This window comes from Amaranthus tricolor, chromosome 12, assembly GCF_026212465.1.
Source record: "Amaranthus tricolor cultivar Red isolate AtriRed21 chromosome 12, ASM2621246v1, whole genome shotgun sequence".
NCBI lineage: Eukaryota > Viridiplantae > Streptophyta > Magnoliopsida > Caryophyllales > Amaranthaceae > Amaranthus > Amaranthus tricolor.
The window spans coordinates 20281250-20302500 of record NC_080058.1 but is presented as its reverse complement, the minus strand read 5'-3'; the positions used below and the strand labels follow the sequence as shown (position 1 = coordinate 20302500).

General features: G+C 31.9%; 1 protein-coding gene across 1 annotated transcript; it reads left to right on the top strand.

Annotated features, from left to right (window-relative positions):
* Window positions 1-5838: 5838 nt before the first annotated feature.
* Window positions 5839-20069, top strand: LOC130828892 (uncharacterized). The gene is made up of 6 exons (XM_057694923.1): window positions 5839-6075; window positions 7151-8116; window positions 8203-8364; window positions 18893-19035; window positions 19140-19250; window positions 19418-20069. Exons 1-6 carry the CDS (start codon window positions 5923-5925, stop codon window positions 19497-19499), a joined length of 1617 nt encoding a protein of 538 aa, XP_057550906.1. The 5' UTR covers window positions 5839-5922; the 3' UTR covers window positions 19500-20069.
* Window positions 20070-21251: the final 1182 nt, after the last annotated feature.

Here is a 21251-nt window from a genome sequence, read left to right as displayed (position 1 = left end):
ATAGTCATATGCTTGAATTTACGTGCTAAATTGCGTTTTTGAGGTTTTTTAAGCGTTTTTGGCACTTTCTCGCATAAAGTGGTTTAAACTTCCTTTGTTTGGCATGAAACTTGACACACAACACTATTTGGTATATATTATTGTGTTGAAATGGTTAGAATCGAAAACAATAGTCATATGCTTGAAATTACGTGCTAAGTTGCGTTTTTGAGATCTTTTAAGCGTTTTTGAGATCTTTTAAGCGTCTTTGGCACTAACATCTATTTTCTCTTAGTGCTTTCGACTAGATAATGGCATTGGTTGCGGCTACTACACTCTCAAATATATGGACGATCTCTTACAAGCCGGGAAGAACGATGGAGTCGAAAATATTGATGTGGTATGTATATGTTTTTTTTTTTTTTTTTGCGAAAAGGTAAGTAGTATTAGAACAGAAAAAAATTGTACAAGAGTACTAGAACATACAATATGAACATCAACCACCCTTGGTCTTAGTGACTTTAATAGCATCATTCTCTAACCCTGAAGCCACCTTCTAGGAAGGGTTCAAAAGGGAAGAGCAATCATGTGCTAGCCACTAAGAGAACACATCACCAAAAACAACTAGCTTAAGACAGATACAAGCCAGTTTTTATCAGTACAAGATACCTTCTTAGGCATTACACTAACAATTCGCCAGTAAACCTCTTTTAGTGACTCTCTCAACAGTGCTTTGGTGACTTGCTATGCATTTCCGCCAGACTGCAGCATTCCTTTGCTTCCAAATGTTGTACATTAGAGCAACATAGGTGCACTAGATCACTCTCCTTCGAAACCTGCCATTACATGGTTTTTGCAGCCAAGTACTAAGCTGGGTCAAGTCCGCTATTGAGACATTAATCCCAATTTGGTCCTCCAACAGTTTCCTGCAGGTAGAGGCATAAGGACAAGTAATGAAAATATGTTTACAAGTTTCAAGCTCCTGTTCACACAGAGGACAAAGCTCATCTGTTTGAATCTGCATCTTTTTCAGCCTGTCCTTTGTCTGGACTCTCCTCCACATCACTAGCCAACATAAGAAGCTATGTTTAGGGATGTTGAGATTATTCCATACCCATCCTGCCCAATCAACTTCTTGTCCTTCCCCTCTTAGCCATTTATAGCCACTAGAGGTCGTGTATCCTTTCTGCTGAAACACCCATTTGTTGCCATTGTAACCACTTCTGAATCTATCTTTAACTTGGCATAATTACTTCCAATACCAACTGGCAGCCGAAGTTGGGGAGTAGCTCTTCCAATCCTTGTCTTTCAGATAAATATGGTTGATCCATTTTACCCACAAGTTATCAGCCTTACTAGCAATGGACCATACATACTTACCTAGCAACGCTAAATTCCAGGCATGGCTCTCTTTCAGCCCCAGACCTCCTTCTTTTTTTTTCCTACATATCAAGTCCCAGGCAACTAAGGGGGTCTTGTGGCTGGCGACCTTACCACCCCATAAGAAATTCCTGCAGGCACTAATGACTCCCTCAATAACCTGTTTAGGAAGAATGAAGATGGAGGACCAATAACAGTGCATACTCAACAGGACAGAATTGACCAATTGCACCCTACCAGCATAGGACAGAGTTCTTACGCCCCATGATCTAATTCTAGCAGCTATTTTATCAATGAGGAAAGAACAATCATCCTTACTTAGCTTCTTGGAGTCAATCTTTACCCCCAGGTAGGTGAATGGCAGGCTCTCCTCCTTGTATTTTGATATTTTGATGACTTCCTCCTTAACTTGAGCATCCATATTACAAGAATAAAAGGCTGATTTCCCAGCATTAGCATTAAGTCCAGAAGTCGCAGCAAAGGTAGCCAGGGCTCTCAAGTTAAGCATGATTGATTTCAAGTCTCCTTTGCAAAAGATTATCAAGTCATCAGCAAAAACTAAATGATTTAGTTTGAGCGTCCTGCATCTGAAATGATATTTGTAATCCTGTTGATGTCCAGCATATGTAAGCAGTCTGGACAGATATTCCATACATATCACAAAGAGGAGAGGGGACATAGGATCTCCTTGCCTTAGCCCTCTTTTGCCTGCAAAAAAGCCAAATGTGTTGCCATTAGAGTACAACGAGTAAGAAGGAGTAGTAACACATTGCATCACCCATGTAATGAATTTCAGGGGAAAGTGCATAGCCTCAAGGAGCTGATGGAGGAATTTCCAATCCACAGAGTCATAGGCCTTCCTGATATCCACCTTTAACAAACAACAGGGTGGGGTAACTTTCCTACCATATGAGCCAACTATGTCCTGCACTACACTCACATTATGAATGATTTGTCTTCCTTGAACAAAGCCTGATTGATTAGGAGCAATGATTGAAGGTAACACTTTCTTGAGTCTGGAACAGATGATCTTTGTAATGCACTTGTAAATAGTATTGCAACATGCAATGGGTCTGAACTCACTTACATGATGAGGGTACTGGACCTTTGGGATGAGGGTGAGTTTTGTGCAGTTAACCTCTTTGAGGAGCTTTCCATGGGTGAAGAAATCTCTGATAGCATCACAGACATCTTTCCCGACAATGTCCCAAGATCGCTTGAAGAAGGTACTTTTATAACCATCTGGACCTGGGGCCTTTGAGCCTGGGATAGACCACATAGCTTGTTTGATTTCTTTATCAGAAATCTCTGCCACTAACATGGATGCTTGCTGATCACTGACAACTTCTCCTTTGCCGATTATTCCTTCCTGAATGGAGGTTCTGGATAGCATTTCCGTACCAATCAAATCTACATAGAAATCTTCAAATGCTTTCTGGACTAGCTCTGGGCCTTTCTGAGTAACTCCATTCTTGTCTTGAATTGCAAGCACTCTCTGCTGGAACTTCCTGGCCTTGATACTTTGGGTGGTATGTATATTTTACGTTCTTAAATTCTAATATTATATATTTAATATTGGTAAAATCTAAAGTATAAGTATCATATAAACTTTTTTAATTATTTCATAAAATATTAATGTTTTATACGACACTCCAAGGGAAACACGCACTTTGACAGAAGGAGAAATGCGCGAATTGAAAGACAAGGTGACCGTATTATATATTTAATATTGGTAAAATCTAATGTACAAGTATTATATAAACTTTTTTAATTATTTCATATATATATATATATATATATATATATATATATATATATATATATATATATATATATATATATATATATATATATATATATATATATATATATATATATATATATATATTATTTATGATATATATTACATAGATATTTGTTTATTTCAATGATCGAGTGTGTATTAGTGACGAATTTATGGTGATTATTTGCTGATTGCAACTATGACCATTAGAAATTAATTAGCATTGTATTATTAATAAAAAGAAAAAAAAAATCACTATATGCTGCGGTGTAGATAAAACCGCAGCATATAGTGTGTTTTTGTGCTGCGGTTTTATACCGCAGAATTATTTCTAGTGAATTATATAATTCTGTAATTCTAATCACAAACTACAAACAACTCATACGTCAATGAACTCCAAGTAACTAAATGTTTGCATAAACGAACATGTATGACAAATCAAAATTTAAAACTTAAAAACAACAACATACACATTCATAAAGTATGACAAATTTAAACATAATTTACAAAATCAAAATGAAAAAGATACCTTGAATTTCGTGGGTTTAAGAAGTACCACAGACAGAAGAAAATGTAGAACAAGAAGAAGAAAATGGCGTGATAATGGCGGAAGAGGAAGAACCACGCAGACAGTAGAGGAAAGACAATGGCGGAATTTTGTGGGTTTTTGAACGATGAAGACGACAGATAGCGTGAAAAAATGGGTTTGAGAAGAGGAAACGTTGTGTAGTCGAGTTTTGTGAAAAAAAATGGCGGGCTGTTTAATTAATCTGATGAAGAAGCGTGTTGTATACAATAACAACGGTTATTTGCTGCGGGCCCTAGCCAACCGCAGCAATAAATGCTTTTTTTTTTTTTAATTTTGCTGTGTGTGACGGTTATTTTGGATTATTTGCTGCGGGCCCCATGATAACCGCAGCAATTAATATAGAACGGTTATTTGCTGCGGGCCCTAGCCAACCGCAGCAATAAATGCTTTTTTTTAAATTTTGCTGTGTGTGACGGTTATTTTGGATTATTTGCTGCGGGCCCCATGATAACTGCAGCAATTAAAATGGTTATTTGCTGCGGGCCCTAGCCAACCGCAGCAATTAATGCTTTTTTTTTAAATTTTGCTGTGTGTTAACGGTAATTTTGGATTATTTGCTGCGGGCCCGATGATAACTACAGCAATTAGTTGTTTTTTTTTTCCAAATCTTTTTCCTATTTATTGCTGCGAATATACAAAAACCGCAGCAAATGATAAGCAGCAAATACGTTTTTTTCCACTAGTGTCCAATATTAACCACTATGATAAAACACTAAAAGTAATCGAAAAAGAACAAAATTAACATTATCTGCAAATTTAAGTTGAAGAATAAACAAATAATTACAGAAATACAGAAAAAATTATGGAAGAAAATTGCTTAAATTTAACGAGATTGATGAGAGAAAACTAGAGTTTATTCCCATAATATTATTTTTTTACAAAATAATTACCATTTTACGTTTCATGGATTTATATTTCCCTTAATATCGTCCCCGCTGGATAAATCGCCATCTGAGATAGCAGTTTGATAGTAAATTGTTAAAAATTAAAAGTCAAATTTTAAACAAAGAGTCCTCAACAGGTCTCAAACCTGTGTTCTACCCTTACAGGTACATCATAAAGAGCACTCCAATCACCTACGCTCCAAACTCATAATGAAATTTTCCAGTGCCTTTCGTATTTAAATAAATCAGAGTTGCAATTTGCCCCATTACCCTCACATTCACAAGGAGTCCAAATTTTTTTTCCATTATAGAATTTTAAATAATTAAAACCGCCATCCGAGATGGCGGTTTACCATTTTAATTTTTTATTATTTTTAAAAAATTATAGTTTGAATAAAATCGCCAACTCAGATGGCGGTTTGCTAAATAAAATAATACAAAACCGTCATTTGATATAGCGGTTTTTATTAAAAAAATAAATAAATAAAATTTTATGCACCGTTCTATATGAACGGTATCACAAGAAATAAATTTTACGTCAATGTAAGGTGAGAAATAAATTCCCAAATAACATTATTGAGGGCAAAAATTCGAGAAAACTAAGGTTTTTAAGAAATTATAACTTCTGAAATTATAAAAAGAAAAGCGACTGTTTTTCTAATTCTTAATGATTATTTAAAATTAAATTAATTTACTTTTAGGTCGGTTCAAACTTCAAAAATTATATCTCATTTAATTTTTTTTTACTTTACAGTTACCAATGATAAAAAGAGATGGGCCAACTTATTGTCAAAATAATTTTTTTGGGAGAAAAGTTGGAGTACATGTCAAATTTCATAAAATACTACTTCCTCCATTCCATAATACTCCCGTTATATTTTTTATTTTTGTCAGTTTCATATTATTTGCTATATTTCCGTTTAGTAATAAACAATCGTTTAAAGTTCTACCTACTTCTATTTTTATCCTACTCTATACCTCTTTGACTTTTATACTTACCATTATTTAATCTTTATCTATTCCCAACAATCTATTTTTTCTGTTTTTTTCAATTAACAATAATAAAATACTATACTCTATAAAGTAAACAATCAGTTACATTGTAGGTCAATCATTTTTCTTAATATGTGTACCCATGCAATTGTAGTAACAAATATAGAACTGAAAAAGTATTTGTATATATACTCCATATTATTGTGTCTTAAATTTTCCTTGCAATTTCTTTGCTAAATAAGAGCAATTATTATTATCATTCCTTGATAATTAATCTATTTCATCATCTTCTATTATTCTCTCTCCTTCAAACAATGGGTTCTGGTAGTAGTCATCTGGGTTCTCTTCCACAACCACCAAAACGCAACAAAGTCAACCGTACCAGACAAAGAATTGCTTCTTTTATTTGTGGTGCTTCTTCTTCTTCTTCTTCTTCTTCTTCTTCTTCTTCTTCTTCAAGCTCCCAGGTATAAACCCATCTTTCCAGTTCACTATTTTTGTCATCAACTTGTTCTTATTACTTACAAAGATCGCTAAATTTTTTGCTTTATCATGCTGAACTTTTGGAACTTAATTTGAGGATCTTTCCAATCGTAATTGTTTTGATTTTGACTTTGATTGACTTTACTATTTAGTGTTTTAGGGGTGGAGAATGATTTGGGTTTATTGTTTGGGATATTGTTGTTTTTGGTAAATTTGATGTAGAGGTTATGTGACCTGTTTTAGTTGTTAGATTACTTGGTAGAGGCTAGTTATTCCGAAATTAGCGTTTTTGGTAAAATATATGTAATGGTTATGTGAGCAATGAGCTGTTTTTAGAACTTAGATCATTTTATCAGAAATGAGCAAAAAAAGGTCGTAGAAAAGAAGGGAAAGATCTAAAATTTAGAGGATTGAGCTTTTTAATTGGAATATTTTTTAAACTTGTTTTATTTCCATAAAAGATCAAACCTTTTATGGAATTGAAGCTACCTGCTCCAAGCCTATTGTTTCCCTGCTTTATTTACTGAGATCAATTGTTGGGACACCCTATTGTTTCACTGCTTTATTGTAATCAATTCAATACCAAGAATTTTATGGCTTGTTTGATAAACGGTAATAGATAGCGGCAATGTTAAAGAATTTGTTGGCAAGAAAAGTCTTATTCCAATGTGCAATGTCCATGGTTTTGCCATTCTATGCATCCCCATGTATGTGTTCTGCTTCACTTCTAATAACAATCGTTATCAAATTTAGAGGTGGTATTTGATGACAATAGATTTTTTATATGAGAAATATAAACTTACAAATGTGAAGCATTGCCATTAGAATGATATGGGCCATTCCTTGCACAATTACATTCTATAACTGCATTGCCAATAATTGTTTGTTTTAACCATTTGTCCCGCCTTTCTATGTTTCCAGGGAAATGGCTGTTATCGTAGTGGTATTTTCTTTTGTTTCCTGACATCAGTTTGCACATTGCACTACTTGCAATAGACTAATATTTTTGCTCTATATTATGGTGGAGACAATAACTCAATCTTTTGCTCCATTCTCTAGAAGGAAGATTGTGCAGCTGAATGTAGCGTAAAATTTGTGGATTACCGTCAACAGAAATCTAATAATTCGTCAAGTCACACAGATGATATTAATCCAACTTCTAGCTTGGGAAGTGGGTTTAGCAGCAATCTCAGTCCCGGTTCTGGACCTATAGTCTCATCAGAGAGCTGTACTATAAGTAGTGACTCTGTGTCTATCCTAGATGATGCTCCGTTGGAATTATCAAATAAGAGGAGAAGCTTTTCAGAAGGTGATAAAAATGGTTCTTCATTTGGAATTAATGCTGAAAGCAAATTTTATCAGCAGAGATTAGTTGATTCTGTTAATCCATCTTCTGTAAGACATTTACGGCAAGTAAGCCTTAGTTCTAACAGGCGCACAACCAATGAGATTGATGAAGTGATCAATGATATGTCTCATGCTATCCCAGAGGTTTCAACACATGATGGATTGCAGCAGGAGGAGCTGGAACAATCTGCGGTTTTGGATGAAGTTAGCGGGGTTACAGGAAGCCAAAGCTCTGTTTCTGGTCAAACTCTTGTTGTTTCTGAACCTGTCATAGCTTCACATTCACATGGAGATGAAGCCGTTCATGAGATGATTCCTTCAGGATTAGATCTGTTTGTGTCAGATAGAGCAGAAGCTCGGCCAGAAGGAAGTTCACTTCATGTTGATGTGGTGAGTTTCTCCTCCAATCTTCTGCCCAGTACCAACAATGAAATAAGCACCCGTGAAGCCAGAAGAAACAGTAGGAGAATTTTCTGGGATGCTTTTTCAAGTCGCAATTCAAGACGCCATGCTGAATTACTTTTCACAACCGAAGATTCTGATCTAATGGGATCTAATCGCAGATGGCTTCTTGATATCGGTGATGATTTTTTTGATGATGGCGAGGGTGTTGAGCCTTGGCGCTTTGGTCGGAGAAGTCGCTTCACAAATGATCATCGTCGGACCTCTAGATCTGAGGTGAATGTTTGTATGCTATCTTCACTATATTATGATAGTATGTATGGTGTTTACTTATTTCGTATATATTGTCAAACTCTTTGTAGTTCTGGGATAGATTGCGAGGTGTTTCTATAGAAAATAATCATCATACTTCATGCCCAATGGATTTGCATCCTGATGGATCATGCACCTGTGATTTGGAGGAAGAGGCTAGTGCACTTTCAAGTATATCTCGTATTATCCTGCTTGCTGAAGCTCTATTTGAGGTATGTTAGTCTAATTTCTTTTATTGTAACTAAAGTATGACCATGTTTGTAGAGTGTCCAACATTTAGCAACAAATCACTTTATTTTTCTTTGAAAAACCGGTTTATATGTTATATGCTTATCGCAGCTGTCTTGAAGCTATTTTCTTGGGAGTTTGTCATATTTTTACTTGCGCTTTGATGTGGTTATGGAATTTTGCTTATTGAAACTGTTTGATTTGAGGTTTGTTGTGTTACACCAATTCATGGATCCTATTCTGCTGTGATCTTTGTATGTTGCCTAGATTGGTTTTAAGTACATGTGTTTAGTAATGTAATGTTACATTTATGTCTGCACTCTAGAATTTTACCTCTGATGGAGAAATCAGTTTCTGAATTTGAATTTTTGAATTAGATAAACATTTTATATTAAAAAATTTTAAAATAAGCTTTTGAAGACTAACTTCTAGCTTATTCACTTCACCTTAAAAAAATAATTAATTAATACGTAAAAATCAGCTTTAATCATCAAAAATCAATAACAATTAGTAAAATCAGTTATAGTAAAAATCAATTACAATTAATTAGTTACAATTTAGTTATAATTTATAACTAAAAATCAGTTACAATCAGTAAATATCAGTTAAAATATGATGAATCAGTACAATCTGTTAAGCTAAACTGGGTCTAATTCCTAAATTACACATCTCCTTGTTCGAGCTTAAGGTCAGGGTATGTTCATGTTAATAATTGCGAAGAAAGATAAAGTTGGTCTAAAAGTCAACTTAAGTTCTTGTTGGTGTATGTAACAGCGAACAAGGGAAAAGCTTGGTAAAACAGTCAGTTCCAAATAGTGGTCAAAAAATTGAAAATAAACACTTGTTCACTGGTAGTTAGAACGAATCCCTTATATTCTTTTCTTATGAGAAAACCGAAACATCAACATTTATCACCCAGAAATACCTCTTTCCATGCCCATTCCCATTATTCCCATTCCCTTTACCTAAAGAGCTTCTTCTAAGCCTTCCACATTGAATCAAAAGCATCAACTTCTTCCTTTATACAACTAGAAGTTCTTACCACTTTCCCATTTGCTGGTGGTGCTAATATAATCCTCCAAATTCTTTAAGCTCTCATTTTAGTTCATTTGAATTTTGATGAATTTCTGAAACTGAATGCTTTTCGCTAGTTATCCTGTGTTGAATACCAAAAGTTGCTTCTTGTTCTTGATTAAAAAACCCTCCTTTTTTTTTTCCTCTTTCTTTTCATCATTCTTATTTATATCTTCTGAATTTGTGCTTGTTTCAATGGCAATAATTTGGTTCTTGCTAGGTTTTACATCGATCTCTTTCAGGTTATTTTTTGGGGTTAGTGAAACAAAACATGGGACATTCTTGCTCAAACAAATCAGGGTGATAAATTAACGACCAAAAAGCATGCAATATTTTTTTTCTTTCGTGAAACATCATCTATTCAACGTCATCTTCGAATGAGAAGATAATGATAATGAATAAACACCAGCAAAGAAGACTTTATATCCAATAAAACTTTGAATTTCATTTACAGTCGGGTAATTCATAAATGATGATGTTTCAGTTTTCACGAAAGAAGAAAAATATAAGGGACTAGTCCGTTGTTACAAATAACGAACTAGTCTTTATATATATATATATATATATATATATATATATATATATATATATATATATATATATATATATTTATATATATGTGTGTATATATATATATATACATATATATATATACATATGTATATATATATATATGTATATATGTATATATATGTATATATGTATATATATGTATATATATATATATATATATATATGTATATATATATATATATATAGGGGCAAAGTCATGTGAAAACTTCTTAAGTGGTGAAAACTGAAAACCAGACTGAGATATACATATTGTGGCAAAAGGTGTACATACTATCTTGTAGGTTAAAGGAAAGTTCATATTATATACAAAAATGCCATCCGAATATGTACACTATTACGCTTTTATGTATACATGTTTTCAGTTTTCACCACTTTAATTGGTTTTCACATGATTCAAATAATATACATATATAGATTTAGGATCTAATAGGAAGGGGTTTGAAAATAAGAAGGATAGGAAGGAATTTTATCTGTTAGATCTTAGATCATTGGTCCATCTTACACGTAGTTCAGAATAGAAAATAAATTGTGATGTTTTCTTAATTAATATGTGATACTTTCTATATAAACATGTGTCAGTTGAAAGAGTGATGTTTTCTAAATTAATGTGTGATACTTTCTTCATAAACATGTGTTTAGGGATGAATAAAGTTTGGTTTAAACCGCAAACCAAACCGTAATTTAAGTATTTGGTCTGGTCTACGGTCTAAATGGTCTGGTCCCGGTTTTTTTTCAAAAAAAATTACGGTTTCCGGTCCGGTCTTGGTTTTTAAATTTCCAGACCAAACCAGACCGGAAAACCGTATTATATTTTGGTCTAGTGCAACCCGTAAACTGTAGTCCATTAACCGCAATAATAGAGGACATTATGCTGTTAGGCAATTGGTCCAACTCCAAATATGAAGTGGTAGATTACTGCCACTCTACTAGCCCATTATATTTTAGGTTGAAAATTAAATTAAACCTTACTTCTGTCTTCATTTTTCTCTACTTGTGGTTTGCGGCGCCTTCCTCTTACTTCACTGAATCAATTTTTCTTCTGATATTCCTTCTTCTCACTTTCTTCACTAAATCAATTTTTCTTCTCGTTTTACCGAATCAAGAGCTAATTTTCATTGAAGACTTGAAACACTACTAGATATTTTGTACTTGAATTAAAGACTTTCGTAGACTCAATTAAAGACTCGGAATATTTATTAATAATTATATAAATAGAGATGAATACATTATCTTAGATTCTTAATTTTAAAAATGCATTAAAAAGAAAAAACCGTAGAACAGACCGGACCAGACCGTTATAGAACGGTCGGGTCCGATCTGGTGTTTTAACTGGTCTGGTCTGGTCTGAAAATTTTCCAGACCGAAATTTCTGGTCTGGTCTAATTTTTGTATCAAACCAGACCAGATCGGACCGTGTGTAGCCTTACATGTGTTACTAGATCTTCTGCTAAGACAACTTTTTTTAAACCGTTAGATCTTAATTAATCAACGGTAGCTACTCCTTCCTATCCTTCCTATTTTCACACCCCTTCTTATTGGATCTCTACCATATATATATATATATACATATATATATATATATATATATTTTTTATATTTATATATTTATATATACAATCTTTCATTTTTCTGAAACAGTTTTTCGATTTATTTGTACAATTAAGCTGATGTAAACAAATCTCTTGTTTTGTTTTTAATAACCATGACATTAAAATTATTTCTTATGTCTTTGCTTTAAATTCTATTTTTTAGGGTATGCCAAATCATGCATCTTAACATATGCATATTAACTACTCTCATCTTCTAACAACAATCTCTTTTGAAAGCTTAATATTCAATTCTACTTATCACTAACTCGTATAAAAATTGTAGTTCGCTTTTATTATTATTTTTTTACCTTAGTGGCTCGTTGGTACTGAAATGTGGCCGACTCCTAAAACTTTTTTGGTCATTTTATAATATCAAAACAATTGAGGAAGATGAATACTTTAAAAAGTATCCGAAATAAGACGCTAAAAAAAACAAAAATTTTAAAACTCTTAACTTATAAGAACTAAACAATGAATTGAGAGCTAAATAAAGAACATTTGATGTAAAACATTGAGCTTTAGACTTTTGATAGTAGGCATAGGTTGTATTTGTGTTCTTCTCTTGAGTATTGATGAATAATCTTTATATAGAGCCTCTCAATATAGCTATTGCAAAAATGTAGTCTTTACCAACATGGATTTCTAGGTTTTCTTACATCAAATTCCGGTTTCTAAAACTTTTGATTAATATTGACCATAAATCTGATTTTTATGGTAATTTGAATATTCAAATTCAAATCAATTTGTAAATTGTTTTTACAAATTCTTGGACCTAAAATGTTAGTCTAAATCATAGGAATGATATAGAACGATAATTCAATAATACAGCAACTAACTTAATTAACAATTCTCTTAAATTATTTAACATTTTAATTGCAATTTCCTAACTATAATAAAGGTGAAATTTATATCTTCTAGAATAACCAAATATGTTATGAAATTTAAATTTTTAAAATTGAATTTCAATCTATCTAAAACATGGATAAAAGCGAGTAAGATAGATTTTAGAAAGCTAAGAATATTAGATCCATGTAAGAAGTACCTTTACTCTAGGCGATTTTCAAAATAATTTAACCTAGAATAATATTTAAATTGCTTAATAATTTCTTTATTTAACTTAATCAATTACATGCATAAAAATAAAAAACAATTTTCATGTTAAGTTATATAATTTGGTCCAATAATAAAATAATTTAATTACTTAGTTTATTGATTAATTTAAAATGTGTTTTGAGTTCTCACCATTCAAAGGAGTTGAGTCTTTATAACCATTAGTGGCACACCTAGTTGCATAGTATTCCAGCTGCAACTAGCCGGTTAAGTCACAACCATTGAATCTATCCTTCAAATCTTAATCAACATCTCTATTTTTGTTAAAAATTTAGCAAAGGTACTTAAAAATTAAAATACTTGCTTCGTAGAAGCTCCCTCATATGTAATTTTATAACATCTCTACTATGATCCTCTTAGTCAAAATTTCATTTAATATAGTATTATGTTTTCTTTTGACGTAGTTTTAGCCGTTTTGATTCATATGTCGAACTCCACATCTTTAGCTTAGCATTGGCTACATTTTTAATATCGTCTATTGATACAATGTCATCAACGAATAATGTGCAACTTAGAACTTCTCCTTAGATTGATAAGTTATCTCATCTAGGATGGGTGCAAATAGGAATATGTTAAACCTTGATGTACGCAAATCAAGATCGGAAATATTATGTCGCTTTTCCAAATGTTCAAGCATTGATTTGTACTTTTGTATGCATGTGTTCGGCTATGATATACTTTCATAACATACCTTTCTTTTCCATAGCCCACCAAAGTATATCCCTTGGTAAGATTTTTTTTATGACTTCAATTGATGAATAAAAATCATGGTCATTTTTTTTACCATGTGATTTTCCTACGAGGCAATAACGATTTTAGTATGGGTTCATTGAGTTCAATAAAACCCATACCAAAAGCAAAAAAAATTGAAAAGTTTATTTAGAAACATACTTAGATATATGCATTTGTAATATGTCTGTAGTATCTATATACGTGTAGCACATTAGCAATTCATCAATTTTTTTAAGCTTGAGGTCAGGAGTTTGAAACCCTTTACAGCTTATTTTGTTTTTTTTCTCCTCTTTCACAGTTCGAGTATTGCATGCAGTGATGCCCCATTGCTATTCTTCAAATTTTCTTTTTCTTATACTTTGATATGGTTTACTTTTGTTCCTCATTTTGATTATTTTTTTAAAATTCTGATTTAAAATATTAATGAACCTAAAATTTGCATGCTTAGACTTTAGTACTTAAATTGTAGGATTATAATTTATTTAAGATCATGGCTAATTTAATATTTATATTTTTTAATGTTGAATATAATTGGATTCCAGTAATATAAATTTGTCATTTAGGTTACTCTTATTATTTCATTAAAGTGAAATATGAAACTTTGAACTATTGAATACTTCACATTGCTCGGTAGTTTTTGAACCCATAAAAAAAATTTAGAACCACCATTGTTGTGAGGCCATGCTTCATAGGTTCATGGTGTGGAGCTATTGTACCTCATAAGTTTAATAACCTAGTAGTTAGAATAGTTGTGCATCCCTTATATTTTTGTTGATAGCTACTATAGTGCTTATCCGTAAATGTTTTGGCACCTTGTTTATTTTTCTTATTCATCCCATTAGCTCTAAAACTTTTCAAGCGTCGATATGAATACCCTCATGACACACTCCTTTCTTTTTTAATTTCTTCAAGTCTTCTTTCGCTCCTACTGTAACACCCCGCCTAATATTTTACCCAATTAGACCAAGACACTACTGAGTACAAATAGCCCTGATGATCATCTATAGCTAGTAATCACCACTTCAACACTAATTTAACATCTTTATTTGTTAACGCAAGAATAAACCTTATAAATAATCTCATAAATAGCTATCAGATGTAATACAAGGTGACATCACAGGATTTCTACATCTCAAATGCAACAAAATTTAACCCAAAAAGTCAAGTACAAAACTTAACACCTACTTATAACAACTGAGATAGCTACCAATTGTCAAAGGATTCGATTTCTTTTTATTCGACACTCTCAATATAACCAATACTCGTAATCTGACAAATTCCGTAAGTTACCTACAATCTATAACCAAAGCACAAAAGTGTCAACCACGGAAGTTTGAGCGAGTAGATCCAATCCACGTAAAACAAATATTTTTTTATTTAAAACATGCTTTCATAAATAGCGAGAAGAGAATAACACACACAAATTTGAAAAAAAACAATCCTAGACCTTCGTACGCACTTAGTATCTAGTTGAGAGGATGCTCCATAGCACTAGGGCTATGTCTCTCTCAGGTGAAGCTAGCCAATATCTGAATGACAACTCGCCTCAAAACATACCAGAGACCCAATTGCCTCCTGCTCTCAATATAATATCATGGATGATAGACTTATGGTCTTTTGAATACCACTCCGCATCACAAATAATCAATCAAATGCTCATCATATCAATTTTATCAAAAATATATAATTATCATTAAATCACACACAAGAAAAGATGTAGCGTGGCCACGCCAGTTATAAAGGGGACCACAGCATACTCACCTCGATATCTGTTGTTGAGTGTCGGTCACCAACCAACTAATTCGTCTAGTAAGGCGCCAATATAAAACATCTCCTGATCAAAATAATGTATCAGTCACCCATGACAACTAGGTTGTCGAGATATACTACCTAATAGGCGACTTTGACTTAACCCCAATATATCCTATTACATCTTACTTAAAACAAACTTAGTATAACACAATTTTTATAATTGATTAATCTATTCATACTACAATTGTATGCGAAATATTACATTATATAACATACTTACAATATTAGTAATCTTAAAGAAAACACTAATTTTATGATTACTTATCTTTTTATGAAAGAACAATACGCCTAAAATCTCTAACTAATACTTCTTCTATCAGATATTGGATTTGCTAAACTCTTTATCTCAATTCCTAGTCACACGTTGGACAATTATATTCTAATCAAAGAAAAGAATTAGTTATGTACCTGAAGTTTCATTCTTGATCATTAAATGAAAGAATTAATTGGATTTGCAAGAATTTGGCACGTGGGATCAAACTAGATAACATGGATTTTTGTTTTTGATGATATTTCTTGGTCGATACTTTTGATTTGGGCGAGAAAGTGAAAATTGGCTGCAATTGGAAACTACCATTAACATCCTTCGTCGACGTAGAGGAGCCGTTTCCTTTTTTTTTTTTGTTAACTGCTAGGGTTAAAATGAAAGGGAAAATAGGGATGCTTATTTATAATAGTTATGTTAGTTCACAGAAATTTGGGCCTAAATATAATTTATATTCGCAAAACTTGAATCCAATAGTTACTCTTCTTAACACTCAACCCAAATATTTATATTAATTTTTTTTCCTCCAAGTTATAATACTACCACAAGTCATATATTAATGTAAAAACTCTTTCTGATTTCTCACAAGTATTAAATTTATATTTCCAGAATTTCGTAGTATTACACCTACTTTATTTGACTAATAAATTCCGTATACTCTTTCACGGGTTATCTCATGATTTCTCATGTTGCCCACTTAAACATTCATTGATTAAATCGTAAAAAGGCACTTTCCATCTATCCTTGATCTCTTCATCTAGGACAAGGTATTGTGTTTATCTTTGACACACTCATTAACGACTTTTCTTCGTTAAGCTATCTTGTAAAGATCTTTCTCCTCTTCTCTTGACTTCTACTAGTTCATACCTATTCACACTTTTAACTTTGTCTCATATACTGCTTGTTTGTCATTTTTACTCCTATGATTTTCGTGAAGTTAAAGGACATTATTGCCACCTTTACTTTCTCAATCTACAACATTATGTATGTTTTCACTAACATATCACTTTAGTTTTAAGAAAGATAGGCGCCCAAACGCATTAAGGGTCCCTCAAGCCTAGGCTTAGCCAAGCAAATGCGCTTGCCGTTGGGTTGTGAGATGCCTCAAAACCTATAAAAAATTTAAAACTTCAAAAAAAACTTAAAGAAGAATTTAAGAGAAGAGGAAACATATGTAGGCCTTTGGCTAGGACCAAAAGGTGTTTGTGCTAAGTAATTGCCTGAATTTGTACTATCAAGATGCGTAATCAACAGCCGGACCAAGGTGCTAAGCGTGCCTAGGTATGCTTCTAAAACCATGTATACCACCATTTGTACGAGTAATAGAATTTTTCATCATTGTTCAATTTGAAAACGACATGGTCTTTGCTAGTGCAATCACATTTAACAACTATATTAGCAAAATATCTTATTGGTCTCTTTTTTAAGTTCCACCACTTTATTCGTTGTTCTTGAATTTTGTTTTGCACAATTGCATATGAACATTAAGGACTAGAATTTGTGCTAAGTGACAGCACAAATATTCAATATAACCTTACAATTTAGGCGACTTCCCTTATCATCTCATAGTATAAAAGTAATTGATTTGGGTAGCATTAGCATCAATTTTTGAAGTCACCAAATAGTCTTCATGCTTCCATACGACATGTTAAGTACTAGCAAATCAGAATTGTTTGCAATATTTAAACTTTTCCTCCTCTTTTTTTGTTACTTATCCAAAAACGTGGGAGATGAAGCATAAAGTCCTTGTCATTTAACTTCACATTTAGGCAATGTGGTTTGTCATGTCTTGGCAGCGACCTAGAACCACGACATACTTGTTGTTGATGAAGTGCAGTACTTCATCAAATAGAGAACATTCAACATTGATTCGAGTTCGGTTCATGTCTAAGATGTGGCAATTCTTTTGCCAGTTACCGCAACTCTCCTCCATTATGATCACTCACATGCATAAGTGATGCAGAGGATAAATAAATGTTTTGGTGAGTATGGAACATTGATATGTATTGTGTTCGGTCATACCTTTTTGTTATTTGTTATTAAGATCTGTTGCGTTTTTATTGGTATCATGTTCCAAGCAATTTAACAACCAAGAGAAAAAAGGACAAAGTAGCATAGTTACATTCATTGTAAGAAAAAAATTCTTGGTGTTTATGTTTACCTGAAGAATATAGGAGGATATTCTATACGTCTGTCGCTAAAATCCTTATATTCCGAAAAATATCTCCTAATTGGATGGAATTTTAAGATGAGTATCACTTGTAGTGATCCAATTTAGTGGATACCCTTTTAAGCTGGTTACTAATCATCTCTATACATGTAGCTTGATTAAGTGATCTCATTAAATGAGAAGTTTTTAACATTCTCAAACTTTTGAGTTTTTTGTAGTCTTATACTCTTATGTATGGTTTCAAAGCAAAGTTTTCGAAGACGTCTGATAAGAGGAAGTGACATTGGTGAACTTCATATTGGAAAATTAATCTCTTCTAAGAAATGTATGTGCAAACTTAGTAGCCACCCTCTGTTACACAATGCTATGTGGTCAAGAACCGAAATCAGACTATGACCCTTTTGATAAACATATCCTCATAGTATATTTTTTTAATTAAAAAAATGATATCAATAGTGTAAGAAAAGTCTCTAAAAGTTTGCGTGACTTGTATTTTTAAAACAAAGGAAATACCCTTTTGTCCGGAAACGAACAAGAATATTGCATAATTTTGCTTAATATTGAAGTTTTTTGGTGCTCAGTTCTTGAATTTGGTCCATTGCTTTGGTGATGATCTGTGCTGTTGCATTATAATATATTGGCAGTTTTTGGATCATAGTTCTGTTGATTGTCTAGCTGACTCTTTTCAGCTGTTGTAGTACTTGAATGATTGAACCTGTTCCCTGCCAGGTTTATGGCTCTCTTGCAGGAAGGAAATCGCAATTGTACTGGTCTTAGGGGGAATAGGGATGAGACTTAATTTGATTAAGGTCCCCAAGAAAAATGTCCTTAGGGGGGACAAGTATTCAAGGTTGAGACTTTAGCCCAAAAGTCTCATCTCAAGTCTCAATTCCCATTACCATTTGCCTAACACCCCCTTAAGGTTGAGACTTTGGCCCTAAAGTCTCAATTGTAAGTCTAGCATAATAAACAAAGGATGATACTTTTTGTTACCCCAAAGTCTCCACTGAAAGTCTCACAATTCCCATTTAAACACCCCGTATTGCTTTTCAATGTGAAATGCCTTGTGCACTAATATAGTGGTTCATGAAAGTTTGATAATTACTTGCATGTTGCAATGTGAGTGTGAAACGTTCTCTATTTTATGACTGATTTATGTTCATTGAATTATGCGTAAAAATTTCAAGGTTCTGGATGAAATTCATCGCCAGCCAGAGTCGCTCTCACTGTCTATGCTGTCAGTCCCTGCTCCCGAGTCAGTTGTGGATGAACTTCCAATTAAAATATATGAAAAACCAAGTATGCCCGATCATGAAGATGATGCTGATCAGTAAGTTGTAACCTCTTTCATATGGTTGTTGACATCATTTTCTTGTTTGTTACTCGGCGAAAGTGATACTCAATGTGCTTTATTTTGACCTTTCATATTGTCAGGTGCTATATTTGTTTGGTAGAGTATGAGAAAGGGGATAAAATACGGGTTCTTCCCTGCCATCATGCATATCACATGTCTTGTGTTGATAAATGGCTAAAAGAGATCCACGGGTATAATTTCTTTCAAAATTTTTCGACAATCTATTTCCGTATATTTGACCATAGTGAAAAATATCAGTCACATCGACCCCACAAAAAGGTTTTTGAGGTTACTGTGGCTGTTTGAGATTTTTCTTTGCATTCTAGTTTCTAATTAGTAAAATTTACCTGATTTGCAGGGTGTGTCCACTATGTCGTGGAGTCGTACGAGAAGGGGCCAGAGAGGTTGCTGCATCCAGCTCAGATGCAAATCTCACATAAATTCGTGTATATAGAAGAAGCTGCTTAGTTTAAGGTTTTATTCCAAAAATATCGGTTACACTGAATTTTGGATGATACCTAAACCAAATGTTATCCTGACAGTGTCTTCACTCTTCTGTTGACATAATCATGTAAATATAAGTCAGATTTGCAAGTACAGTTGCTTAATTCTCAGCACACGACCTTCTGTCTTCAATAATATTGGTTCCAGTACAAGCTTATAAACATTTCCATGCAATTACAGTCGCTACATTTTAAGCACAATAGTGGTTTCGAAATGCAGGTTATCAAGGATGGATAAATTCTACAGCATAAACAGCCAAGAAAGCTTAGACATTTGAATACGTATCCCTTAGTAGTCCGGTAGTCCCTTGTAAAAAATAGGGATGACACACTAGTAAAATTATACAGGTTTCGCATCATATCCGCTTTAGTTGGGCGGGTATAAGTATGAATATGATGGGTCGTGAGTGGATATGAATATGAAAAGTTATATTCGTCATAGGTAGTGAGTAAGTGGTGTTTGCATGAAGTCTTACCCACCCATCCAGCTACATCCCACCAGCTTAACACAATACCCACCCATCCCGCCCCTGGCTATCCACCTTATATCTACAATTTACCACTTTTTCTTTTTTCTTTTTTTAATTTTTTAATTTTTTAATCAATTTGTTTATTTTTTATTAAAAGCTATTGACAAGATTAAGGATAGTTTGCAAAGAAACACCTTTTAAAACCCCTTTTTTATAAAAAAACATCTTTTATAATTTTTTATGTAAAAAACACCTTTTAAGAGACTTTTTTTTTAAAAATAGACACCTTAATTCAATTTCCGGTGGCTTTTGTGTAATTTCCGGCGTTGACTATACCTGTTGACCTCCAAAAATTTAAAAAGATTAATTTTTTTTTATATTTTTTTATTATTATTATTATTATTATTATTATTATTATTATTATTATTATTATTATTATTATTATTATTACAATTATTATTATTAAAATTATTATTATTATTATTATTATGATTATTATTTATTTTTTTTTCAATTTTTTTTATTATAGTTATTTTTTTAATTTTATTATTATTATTATTATTATTATTATTATTTTATTATTATTATTGTTATTTTATATTTTTTTTACTTTTTATTTTAATTATTATTATAAATTTTTTTAAAAAAATTTTTTAAAATTTTTTATTATTTTTGTTTTTATTTTTATTTTTATTTTATTACTATTATTTTTTTTATTTTATTTTTATTATTATTTAAAAAAAATTTTTTAAAGAAAAATTAATAATAATAATAATAATAATAATAATAATAATAATAATAATAATAATAATAAAAATAAAAATAAAAACAAAAATAAAAATAATATTTTTTTAAAATTTTTTAAAAAAATTTTTTATTATTATTTTTTTATTTTTCCTTTTGTTTTTATTTTTATTTTATTTTTAATTTTTATTATTATTATTTTTTTTATTTTTGTTTTATTATTATTATTATTATTATTATTATTATTATTATTATTATTATTATTATTATTTTTAAAAAAATTTATTTTTAATAATAATAAAAAAAATAAAAAAAATTATTGATAATAAAAATTAAAATTAAAATAAAAACAAAAATATAAAAAAAAAAATTTTTAAAATTTAAAAAAAAATTAATAACAATAATAATAATAATAATAATAATAATAATAATAATAATAATAATAATAATAATAATAATAATAATAATAAAAAGT

Bases quoted from the DNA above. Each gene is read 5' to 3' on its own strand.
- LOC130828892 (XM_057694923.1), top strand. From the start codon at position 5,923: ATGGGTTCTGGTAGTAGTCATCTGGGTTCTCTTCCACAACCACCAAAA. The intron at 8,365-18,892 runs GTATGTTAGTCT...AAAAATTTCAAG, and splicing joins TTGCTGAAGCTCTATTTGAG to GTTCTGGATGAAATTCATCG. The intron at 19,251-19,417 runs GTATAATTTCTT...CCTGATTTGCAG, and splicing joins TGGCTAAAAGAGATCCACGG to GGTGTGTCCACTATGTCGTG.